The sequence below is a fragment of the Charadrius vociferus genome, unplaced genomic scaffold (assembly GCF_000708025.1).
Source record: "Charadrius vociferus isolate BGI_N301 unplaced genomic scaffold, ASM70802v2 scaffold608, whole genome shotgun sequence".
NCBI classification, from domain to species: domain Eukaryota; kingdom Metazoa; phylum Chordata; class Aves; order Charadriiformes; family Charadriidae; genus Charadrius; species Charadrius vociferus.
The window spans coordinates 626,608-639,132 of record NW_009649605.1 but is presented as its reverse complement, the minus strand read 5'-3'; the positions used below and the strand labels follow the sequence as shown (position 1 = coordinate 639,132).

The following is a 12,525-nucleotide window of genomic DNA, read 5'->3' as shown; positions in this document are numbered from 1 at the left end:
TGCTGCCGAACGAGCCTTTTATCCTGGGTTTTTGCTGCTGCTGTGGATTTTCATTCATTGTCCTCATAGCTCGAGGCCCCAGCCCTTCTCTCCATTAAATGATTTTTTTTTTTTTCCCCCTTCACTCTCTTTTGACTTTAAACTGCACAGTTACCAAAGGCCTCCCGCTGTACTGATTTATTGGCTGTCTCAACCATTTTGTTGGGGTGTGTGTTTGAGGGATACGTTGCTCTAGGGCGAGTATGTGACACATCTGAGGTGGTGCCACAGGTGACTCTAAGGTCAATGCCTCCCGTCTCGATCTCAGGAGGCACGGAATAAAGCAGGAGGGCAGGACAGGCTCCCGGCCAAAGACTTTTAGGAAGGAGGTTAATTTTTAGAGTAATCTTTGTGGAGTGCTTTTATTTGAAGTTTATAAATGAAGTAGCACTATCATGCCCGGGCCTTCCATCCCTGCCTTGTGGGGAGACTTGTTTTCTGTTAAGGAAGGTGGGAGAGTTTGTGAAAATGCTGTTTTAAGAGATTAAATTCTTGGCATTGTTTAAAAGTAGGAAGGAACTAAAGCTGTGGAGGGGGGGAAATCCTTCTGGAAATCCCTGTTGCTCTGTGGGATCAGGCTTTGTCCTCTCCCTCCACTCAGCGGGAGCAGTGGTGCTTTAGGAAGGAGACAAACTCCCTGTAAAGACAGAGAAGGTGTAATCTTGCAGATCAACCCTTTAAACCTCCTTTGGAAAATGTGCCCTGGGGAGGATGACGTTCAGCCTCTTTAAGGAGCAGGAGGTAAAGGTGCAGGGAGGAAGGGAAGAAGATGCCACCAATTTCCCGGTAAAAGGGAACTGGATCCGTGTGTGTGTAGGAAATGCTTTTTTCCTCTGGGAGCCTGCAAAAGGGTGCTCTGGAAGCACAAAGCAAGGATTTGAGCTTGAGTATCCAACGATAGGAGTGAACAGACAATCTGCCTCTTTGTAGCTGCAGAGCAGAGTGGGATGGGAACAAAAGGGAATGTAAATGCACTTCTGCTCTTAGGAGAACTTGCTGCTGGAGGTGCACATCCTACAGCCTCAAAGTATTAGGAGGAGCGCAGAGATGTGTCGTTAACATTAACTGACAGAACTTGTAGGAGAAATCAGGAAAGAAGTATTTAATTTCTTCCGTATCTTTTTCCCTGTCCTTCTGTAAACCAAGTTTCTCTGGATGTTGCCTGCTTACTGATGTGAGATGGAGTGTACACTGAAATGTGTATATTGCAAACATATGGTTTCTCTTTTTAACTTTCCCATCCCCCCCTTACTCTTTTCAAACATTGGTGTGTCTGCCAGTGTCCTGGATGGAGATGTGACGCAAGTTTCCTAGCACGTATATGATTTGTGGGACAAAATGTCACTGTGTTAACTGAGCTGGACTGCCTTGTCTCCTGCTTCATGTCTCCTGTAAACCTCAAGGGTTTGGGGTTGTTTTTTTTTTTTTTTTTAGCTCTCTTTACTTCTGTAGAGCTGTAAAAGTCTTTCAGCGGGGAACAAAGAGGCATCCTGGTGTGGAAAGAGATGGACCTTGCACCGGTGCTTTTAAAGGATTTAACTTGTTTCCTGATGAAAAACGTTCCTCTTTACATTTACAGTCCAACATTCAGTAGATTACCAGCTCAGCTATTTTTCCACATCAGAATAAAGGGAATCAATGTGTAGTCCAATTCCTTAATGTGTTCCTGAAAATAGCCATACATGGCTTTCATTTGGTGCAGATGAAGGAGTTGAAAGAGCAGGTTTTCTACCTGTAAAGAAAACTTGTGTAAAACTGCCCTCCTCATTCTGGCTAATATTAAAAAAAGGATTACTCAGCACTGGGGATGACTCATGCCACTATAAAGGTATGGATTAATGCCTGTGTCTGTTATGCTTGGTTAGTGTTAGTAAGTGCTGAGTAGCCTCCTTAGGTTAAATAACTTCTGTTCCACTGAATCAAGGAAACTTGTTCAGGATCAGAACCCAACTTTCATTTCAAAAAAGGGTAAAATGAGGGTGGGGTAGAAGAAGCAAGTTATAAAGCCTTTCTGTGAAATGTACACCCAGAGTAGCGATAGTCCTCACAGGTGAATACTGCCTCTGGAGACATCTACATTTTCATCTAAAAAGAAAAATGTAGTCTGTGCTGGTGGTTGTGAAGGTGGTCTTCCAAACGTGGATTGCATATAAATCAGGATAGTCTTCTTTTTGAAGCCTAAAAAAAAAAAATATTCGACCTCATGCTGCTTCTGCTGATCAGATACCCGCACATGCGGGTTCCCTTGGATCTCTCAGTTCCTGTTGGAAATGCTGGTAGCGGTAGTGAAGTTGATTGGAACTGGGTCATTCTCATTTTGCTACTTTTTTGGAAAGATGAGAGCTGTGCTTGCTGTAGCTGTTTGATTTAGGAGCATCCTCTTTGCTGTGAACAGTCTGTGCCAGAAACAGAAGATAAATTAGTGGTGGGAGTGCTCCCTTGCTCTATTCCTGTGCCCTTTCTCCCCTGACAGATTCCTTCGTAGCGATGAGGATAATGCAGGCTGCGTGAACAGATGTGGTGGGAGTTTCTTCTCCCCTCAGAAATCAAGCTTAAATTGAAAATTGAAGTCACCATTTACTGAATGATTAGGTTTTTTAATGACTGCAGTTCGTGTAGCTTTTGAGTTGGGCTTTGCCGTTGAATATTTAGATTTCTAGCCATGTTCTTCCCAAGCTCTAATGTGAGTATATGTATGCACGCGTGGGAGAAATTTTGTTTTGCAGGTATAGAGGAACTTCTCAGAATTAAGATTTCCGCTTTCCCAGATTTTATCAAAATGTCTGTCTTGACCCATCTTGTGCTTGTGTAGTTTTCGCATGTGTTGAAAAGGCACTGCCATTGAAAAAGTGCAGCCTGTAAGTACTCACCAGGTATGATCAAGGTCTTTGGATGTAAAAACCAGTCTGGAATGGGAGGCTTCTGTCCAATTATAGCTTTTTAGATTTGTTTTTTGAAGTGTGGTGTTTATTGTTACCTGTGAGTCTTATGTGCTAGCTGCAGCCAGTTTCGTAGGCCTATTTAAAACCCATTCAAGAAAAATGTTACACACTGTAAAATATAACTGCTTAAGAACTAAATTGAGTGTTTAGACTTCGGTCTTCATGCCATATGTTTTGTTTTAGCATTTCCTCCCGGGTTCCCACTCCTCCCTCCCAGCCTAGCTAAACAAAATTGATTCCTACAGCGTATTCCCAGTATTCAGGCTGGTTAATTCATCTGAAGACTTGCTTTGTGTGCTCATTTGTAAGCTTTTTCTGGTTAAAGTTGGTGGAAAAGGTTTTTTTGTTGTTTTAGATTATGTTAAAGCTTGTATAAAATTAACGTTGGGCAAATGTAGATATGTTAGAAAAATGTTAGCGGTCATTCATAGCACTTCATCTGCTTGGGCACTGAAGTTGGGTAATGCTCAGTACTACAGTTTTGCAGCTGCTTGGACATAGACAAATTTATCTTTTTGGGTATTCCTGAGTGAGACTGAACAGCCAGGTTACTTCTGCATCCAGGCTACCTTTCCTTTGAATACTTGGCACATCTCATTTCTTTAAGACCTTTGATACCATCGCTCTGCTAGAATAGCGCTAAATTGAGTCAATCTTCACCTCTTGGGAAGTGAAAGCAAAAAGTGTTTAGTTGTGCCTGTGTCTTTCTTTAGTGTTTCTGTTGTTTGCTCTCAGATAGGAAGGAGGATAAAATGCACAAGGAAGCAGACGGAGGACGTACAAAGCCAAGCGGTGGTGAAGGAGGCTGGCTGGGGAGAAAACGTTGTTGTTATCAAAGCGGCGTGGCTGCCTTGCCTGCTGATTTGAGGGAGGGCAGAGATGGTTCCCGCTGCTTTCAGCTATACTGGGGTATTAAGAAGAAACATATGGTGTGTTTCATGTGGAAATAGTTCACGCTTTCCTATGGTTGATTTCGATGTGGTAGGTTCCCAGACTGATTAATATTTAACACTTTCATTTCTCAAGAATACCATTTAAATAGTTTCAATTTAATGCAAATATCTTGGCTAGTGCTGGGAAATTTGGATATGCTGTGCTCCTGAGCACACCTGAGGGGTGTATATGCTGGCTGACAAATGCACGCCTGGGAGCCTTGTTCCTTCTGCAACTGATGAAATCTTGGAGAGGATCAACTTTTCCCCAGAACATTTGTCTATTTAAACTTGGCAGCATCTGTTTTATTTCTGAGTGTTAGCAGCTTGCCCACCAAGTCAGTGTCTAGAGATGTAATCTTTTAATAAAAGTTGGAGCTGTTTAAACTGATGGGCAATAACATTGGTTCTTATTGCTAATTGTGTTAGTGAATTGTGAAAAACTGCATTTTGGTCAAATTTTCTTGGAAGATTTCCCGTAAAATACATGATATCCATCATAAATCTCTGTAGCAGTAAATTTAGCTGTGGACATGCTAATGAAGCGCTTGTAAACTCGGTGTTATTAAACTTTCTTAATAGGGAGAGACAGACTTGAGAGCTTTGTGGGTGTAGAAGAATAGCTGTTGGAGCAGTGGAATTTGGCATTGCAAAATCTTTGAAATATCAGGATCCTGGGACTTTCCAGATGAGTTTAGCCTATTACTCTGCACTCCCTTTAGAATCAAACAAGTGAGACGCAGATACAAAGAACTTGGCTCTCAAAGTTCCTGCAGTTTCCTGTGACTTCACCTATGGGAGTTCAGCCTTGACATTTCTGAAAAAACATCAAACTCTGTCTATCTTTCCGGCAGTCATGTGGGAAAGTCTCGGAGGCAGCGTTAGGTCCCTGGCTGACAGGCGGTTCAGGCTTTTTACCGGAAGGTCATTGCTCTTGGTGTACGAGAGGAGATGTGGTACCTCTGATGTGCAAAATAATGCATATGCTGATGCAGGGAGCCATACGAAGAACAAAATCAAACTTTTCTGAACAAGACAAGATCACTGGAGCAAATAGTGTAAATACAGCTAAATGAGAACAGGATTACAGGTACCTGACTAGGTCCATGATACCACTTCAGTATTTCTCATGTGCCTCTCGTGCACGAATACAAATAAAAAGACTGACCTGAGTGTGGGATTCTGTCAACTCTGATTTCGGTCCCTTTGGTTGTATGGGTGTGGTGTTTGCCTTGAAACACTTCTAATACATTGGGTTCTCATGTTAATCATCACAGCCTGCATATTGCTTGTTTTTAACCAGATTATGTGGTCTGATCGCAGAGTACAAGCAGGTAGGGGTTTGTGGTGATCCAACTGCAAAAAGGAAAAAATTCCAGTATTTCTTTTGACCCCTACTCAATAGCTACAACATCCAGCAACTTTTTTCTTCCAAGTCGTTTCTTTCACCCCTCCCCAAAGTTCTTGAAGATCATTGTTTCCTGATGTGCTTCACTGCCTGCAGAATTTTTGCTTAACATGGATTTTTCTTGCAATTAAGAGAAATTCCACCCCAGAAAAAAAGATTTGGTTATGTATCAACCTCCACCAAACCACAGTAACACACCTTGCAAGAATTTCTCTTTGGTTCTGCACCCTGGGAAGTCTGCCAGGCACAGCTGTCTTCAAGTCTTAAAGGTTTCACAAATCCTGTCCATAAATGAAATACAGAGTAAATCTACAGCACTGATTCACTTTCTCACCAAATTGTCAAATTAGCTGAATCTTCCCTATGTACAACCATTGAAGTTTTATATGGCTTGTACTGCATGCTTGTGAAACAACACTCAAACTCTTATAACTCAGTCAAATTAAAATGCATTTTTTAGGGAATACAGAAAAGCTCTTCTGAATAAGGTTTTAGTTTCTGGCCAAATTTCAATTTTCTGCCCCGTCCGTTTTGTCTTGAGAGCTACTGAGTTGGGGGTGGAGGAGAGAAAAATTTATTGTTTTGTTTCATTTCACTGTTTCATGCTAAACTGACTTTATAGCATTCTCCCAAATGGATATTTCCTTCAGGCAGGAAATGAGCCTATGTAAATTCATCCTGGAGAGAAAAGGTATGAGCAGCTGTTAAAGAAGAATAGTGAGAGTTGAAATACTTCAGTGATCATCTCTTACTGTAGTAAATTCTCTTTGGGTTTGGCTAAAATTTTACTGCTTTATAGTCATGAATGGTAATTTAAGCACAAACTTTACTCTTTTTACTGCTAGCACCTTGCTATTAATGAAGCTGTGTGGGAGTATGCTCTGTTTCCCTTTCATCCACCGACAGAATTGTTAATTAAGTTAAAACTGCAGAGTGAAATTTTGACCTTGGGCACCCCACTGCGTCTTCTGAGCACATGGCTTGTCCTGTGGTATCCTCTACTGGCTTGTTGTGTAGAAGTTAAGTTGCTGTTTGTCTTAGAGCAGAATTAATTGACAAATTTTGCAGTTTGTTAGAGGGGAGAATGTTGGATAGGAAACACTAGGAAAATGTTCTAAAAAACCTGCTTGTGAATGTGGAATTGTATTTATGTGCTTGTGGTCAGGGTGTGAGATTATTGCATCTTGTAGCAATTCAACATGTTTTGTAAAACTGAAGTTTTCCTAAACATGGGATGAAAGCTCCATAGTTACTGTTGGATAGGTTGTACGTTTTCATTTTCAATTCAGTCCCCATTAGGCTTTTGCTCGTTTTTGGTCTTCAGGGGGTTGTAAGTCCATTTTCTTGGGCTCCGGGGTTCATTCCAGCTCTTTGAAAAGGAAACTTTGAAAATGGTGCAGAGAATAGTGGAAAATGATGGCATTTGAAAAAGTGAGAGAGCAAGTTAATGGCTATGGGATGAGGGCATTTACAGAATATTTTTCTGAAGATAATTATCTGGCTGTGGTCAGAGCTGGTAAGTGGGGCAGCTGAAACAGCAGTTGGGCATTTCAGGCCATCTCCAGCTTCAGACAGGCAACACCATATTAGGTTATCTTGATGGCTTAAAAACTCATAAAGAAGATGCTTCTTGACACAGAGTAAACACCTTTACTGCAGAATCCCCAGGGACGGATTTCGTTATGTCAATTTTCAGAACAAAACCAGAAAGCTACTGTCACTTATTTTGCTGAGATGCAGAGTTAGAAAGGACTCCAGGGTCATGGAGTCCAGTTCCCTGCTATAGCTGATGCCAAATTGTATAATCCCTATACCAAATTAATGAGAATTTGTGTTTGAAATGGTGCACGGGGGAATTACAGGCATACATTCTATTAAACACTCAAACCTCCATGTGACCCTGTCATTGCTGTATGAAACAGCTGCTTAATGGATTCCCTATGACAGTGGGAAGTAACAATGCCTTCTCTTTTATAGCATGTGTCTATAGCTCAGTGTTTTTCTTGTGCCGCTTGCTTTATGTTTAGGCTGTATCTGCAAGGACACTTCCCAGTGAAGGCATGGGAGACCTGTAGCTTGGCATTCATGCTGTCTCCAAACCTTAAATGTGCTGGCTGTCGAAAGTCTGATTTGTGGTTCTCTAAGATCTGTCAGTGGAAATTGAGTCCTTTGGAAACTTGACGAGTTGTACGTCCTCACCTGTAAGAACTTCATCTCCTACACCATTTCTTTGTGAACCTCTTTGTCTCTCACCGTGCAAGGTCACATGCCAAGCAAGTTGAAAGCTGAGTGAGGCCATAAGTTCCATCCCTTCACTAAAGTAAAAATTGTAGCTGAGGATGCCAAGTGCTGTGTAATAAATAACTTGGTATTAACAGCTAAGAAATACCTGGATATTGACTTCCAACACACTGTACTTCACTGGAAAAAGTGTCTTGAGCATGAACTCTTTTCCTGTTGAACAGCTCACCTATGCAAATTGTTATTTGAACAGCTGATAGACTAGCAGCCCGAGCATGGTTATTTGTCCAGATCCTAAGGATTGGGATGGTTCTCGTTATTCTTGGTTAAATAACGTAATTTTTAACCAGTGGGCTAATCTTGTGTGCTGAACACACTAATAGACGCCAAAAAGACTTATTAGATCAAGCTATTCCCTGAAAAGAGAGGATAATAGCCTTCAAGAGAGGACATATCTGATACTTAAAAGCTTATTTACCTAAAATAACCACTGTACTATCAAACATCTGCACTGTATGCAGACAGATTGTTCTATTTAGTGGAATCCCGGCCAAATAAAATATCCTCTACAGTTGACAATTATAGTTGAGACAGAGTTCAGAGATAAAGGTTGGGAGGGAAGAAAGGGGAATGCTGGCTTGGCTACCATACCAGGGCTGTGTTTCAAGCTTTGGTAATACCTGATGACAGCCAGCATGATATTTACATTGCTGCATATACCATAAAGACAACTGACAGTGATTAAAAGGGAAGGCTAAACCTTCTCCAGTAATATTGCTGTGTTTGGAAATGAGATGTTTGAGCCTGCTTTCCATCGTGTAGAATTAACACTGCATAGCTGCAGTGCCCTTTAAATTAGCCAGAGATGCTGGCAAGAAATCAAATAAATATAATTGGTTTCAAACTGAAAATCTAATTTAGGCATGCTAATAGCATCTTAAGTAAATGTGGCAGGTCACACAGGACTTGTGTAACTGGCCCTTGGAGATCAGTGTAGTTGCTGCCATGGGGAAAACAGTTCCCCAAATCACCTGGGCACCTCGTGCAGCTGGAGGGTGTTTGTATTTTTCTGGTGAGGTTCTGGTCTCTTCCTTGCAAACCATCAGTGTGTCAGTAGTGGTTTTGTCCTTTTGAGGTGGGCTTCATGTTAAATCATACCTGCTTAAAGGTATGATAGGGGTGTATGCTACTTTGAACTAATTTGGGCTATCCTAGGGGCTGCAGGAGGTTAGGCGTAGTTGCAGCGGCGTCTCTCTCCTCCACACTTTGGTGTTTGCAGTGAAAATGTTGGGGAGAATATTATTAGATGGGTTGATACTTGCTCCTGTTCTTCTCTCCACTGACACCGTCTATGACCAGTGGCTTTTTCTCTTGCCTTTTTTCTTTTTTTTTTCCCCTTGCATCTCTTGTTTCAGTGTAGAGTCCGATGGCTGGCTGGCTGCAGCTCTTTGCTGTGTTCAGCGCTGCTTGGCAGTGGGGAGTTGGCTGAGAGCCTGGTTCGGCTGCATGCACCATAAACTGGTGACTATAGGTGAAGCAGTTCACTGGTGAAATCAAACAGCAAAGTGACCTGGTGACAATTTTGTCAGATATCTTACTGACATGTTTTGCATGGCCAACCCTATTCCTCACCCTCTGTTCCAGTCCTGGCATGTGTTATATTGACAGGCTGACCGTTCTCTCTCCAAAGCTGTCACTTCTGTGCTTAGTCTGTAAGGATTCCCAACCTGAATGTTTGCTGAAGGTGGGAAAACAGATGACGTTTTTCTGTGTTCAGGGCCTAAGAGATATCGAAAGAGTTTTGAGAGAACAATGCGGCGTGGGGTGGGGTGAAAATTTCCATAAGACTCCCCTTCCTTTCTGCAGAAACCTTGGCATTGAGTCGTGCGGTTTACAGTAGCTAGATCTCTCCACAGCTTAGAAATCAAGAGTAATTTATTTGTAAAGTGGAGTTTGATGGGGCAATAGATGTACCCAGCCGTGGCTATTGCCCATCAGTTGCTGATGGCTCTGAAAATGATACTGGACTTCTTAGAAGTGACTGGATACGGGTTTATATTCCTGCTTTTGAGTTTGGGAACTGAATTAAAGACCTGGCCAATAAGTCTGCAACGTCGAGTGTTCCTGTATTGATGGACCACTGGAGGGGAAGCATGTCTAAACAAGTGCCGGCAGCACTGTATGATCTTTACCGACTTATTATCGCTCTCTGCTGTATATAGAGCATTAGGAGTCCTGAGCAAGACATTGTCTTACATGGGCAGAAACCTCCGAGCTCTGAACACAATGCATGGGTTTCAGTGGTATTGTCAACAACGAGCGCTCTCATCAAGATGGTGAATAATTCACTGTCAGCAAATTTACATGCAGTTCAAATATTTTGGCTGTATTTCTAATGTGATAGCTGAGTTTCAGAAATATGCTTCTCATTCTTTTCTGAAATTCTTTGAACATGCTGATTAGCCCGAAAATATTAGTTGTCTCTTGGACACCACAGGTAATAACATGAAATGATTCAGTAAAGATTCTGAGGCTTTGGGGAAAACATGTAATCGAGTCCTAACAACACAAATCCCTTGTGTGTGAGTGCCCATTGAAATAAATGGACTTGCCAGTTGCACAGAATTGGTAAACTACTTGAGCTCTGGATATACTGGAATAAATGACCAGAGATCATTACAAAGAGATACACCTGCAATTTAAAGGAAACAAACATAGGATTTCACAAGTAATAATTGTGTTTTGTCCCACTCCTCCTTCCAGTTCTTTCACTAAAAGGTCTAGACTGTAGTCATCAGAGGTGCTGGTATGAAATATAAGTCATTTGTATGTAAGTCTTAATTCTGTGCCTGGACATATTAGCTCCCAGTTATCACCCTTACTTAGTGTGTTGTCCAGCACATGCCCTGTGCCTTAATGTACGTGCAGTCACCTTTGGCTTGAACCCAGCTAAATGTTTGCAGCACTTGGCAGTGCTCAAGGTGAGTCTGAAAGAGGAATGAACACACTGCATTCAATGATGTGAGTTATGCTGTATTGAAGGGCGGGGTGACATTCTGACATTGGCCACATGGAAGCGCGAAGTTTTAGAACGATTAATTTAAAACAGGGTCGAGCTATTCTTTTGAAAGCCTGTTCCTCAGAAATACGAGGGTAGCTGCTCTCTTGTAAATGTGAGAGTTTAGCTATTATGTCTGCAGGACTGGCGCGCACGCATAGTGCAGGTGTCTTCGTATATAGTGTGTAGTTATGCTGTGATATATAGTCAGGGGGCATTGCTGATTTTCCTCCACCCCCCAATATAGGCTTTATAATTGGCTTCTTTGCAACTATTCAGTCAAATTTGCTTTTGCTTTCTGGCTTCGGTTATGCTTCTTTGTTATAATAGATGATTTATTTCTTCCCTGCACTGTATTAGCAAGTATTTCTTTCCCTCTTCTCTATTCAGTATCTTTTTGCCTCTGCTGTAGATCAAATAGTGCTGGAGTTGAGAGAGGGTGCGCCAAGTTAAACCTGGCTTCTTACTGCCTCTACCGGGGTTTCAAATTGGGTATTGCCATCTTGGCGTGTGGATGTGTTGTCCTTCAGCTTGTGGAGAAATGAATGTAAAGCCCTGGTTCCTTTCTCTATGGGAAATACAAATTTAAGAGTGGGCTTTTTTGCTAGTTTGTTTTCAGAAGAGGCTCATTCTTTGAGAGGACTCTCACCAGAAACCTCAAACGTGGTGGAGAAAATAGAGGCATAACTCTGCCTTTGTAGCAGTAGGACCAAACAATGCAAGATCAGCCTGAGTTTGCAGTCTGGTGTTTAATTTCTGGTTAAATTAGATCTGTAGCTGTCCTGTGCTCTGTAAGAACGCTTAAGAAATTCTATTCCCAGTCTTGTAGCTTTTTGTTTTATTACTGTATTGTCCTTGGAACAAGTAACCACAGAGCAGGGCTCCCACAGCTCTTTGGCATGAGGCTGTCAAAGAGTTGAAGCATCTGGAGATGGAAGTTGCCATCCCTGTGCCTGCAGTGGGAGGCATGAATACAGAGTCTGCTGTAAAGCATTAAAGGTCTCCTGGGCTTTGGGTGTCCTGCCTGAGTGATCTGGAGTGAGGACTGTTAATGTTACATCCTTGACCAAGAGACCTTGGGGGTGTGTGATTTCACAGCCAGATCTTCTGCTCATTGTTATAGATGTGTAATCCCGTAAAAAGATGTGGAATGAAGCAAACGGTGTACTTCTCTCACTGCTTCTGCAGCTAATCACAACAGGTGATTTCTTTGATTGGTGTAACCAGTAGTGTGTAAGATAAACACTTTGAGAGATCGTGCCAGACCCCACAGGACATGGTTCTGAATTTTTATCTTTTTTTTACCTGAAACTGGATACCTGGAGCTTGAAAGCCATTGCTTGGTCCAGAGCAGCCTTGCAGGGAAGTGTTTTGTGTGCATTGTTCATAAGAGGAAAACCCAGGGGCACAATTATAAACAGAGCCTGCGTCACGAGCGGCTTTCTGGCACTGCACTCCAGATAGTGGAGGATGGATTCCAGATCGCGCTTAAAAATAGAGAGCTTGTGTGTGCGCTGGGGAATGGTGAAAGGAGAGGGCAGGGTTGTGCAGAGGTGTTCAACTAAGCATGGTCTAATGCTGAAGGAGACTTGAGAACATGACTTAGCAGGGCAGGCTGGGAGATCTGGATTTCTTCAGCCTTAGAAGAGTGAGCTAAGGGGGGGATGTTGTTGCTGTCCTCAGCTATCTGGTGGGAAGTTACAGAAGAAGTGAAGCTGGACTCTACAGAGGTGGCACAGTGAAAGGCCATAGTTGTGAGCAATATTGGGAAATCTGACTAGATAGTGAGATGAAAAAAAGCTTTACTGTGTGGGTGGTCAAACACAGAAACAGCCAAAAATGTTGACGTATCTATTGTTAAAAGTATTCAAAATTAGACTGAATTTGATGCCAAGGAACTTGATC

General features: G+C 42.1%; 1 protein-coding gene across 1 annotated transcript in view; it reads left to right on the top strand.

Annotated features, from left to right (window-relative positions):
• The first annotated feature begins 750 nt into the window (after positions 1-750).
• OXSR1 (oxidative stress responsive 1) overlaps positions 751-12,525 on the top strand; it is an 87,243-nt gene continuing 75,468 nt past the window's right edge. The window contains exon 1 of the mRNA XM_009890479.1: positions 751-825. Within this exon, the coding sequence (XP_009888781.1) occupies positions 751-825 (75 nt within the window). The remainder of the gene's footprint in view (positions 826-12,525) is intronic.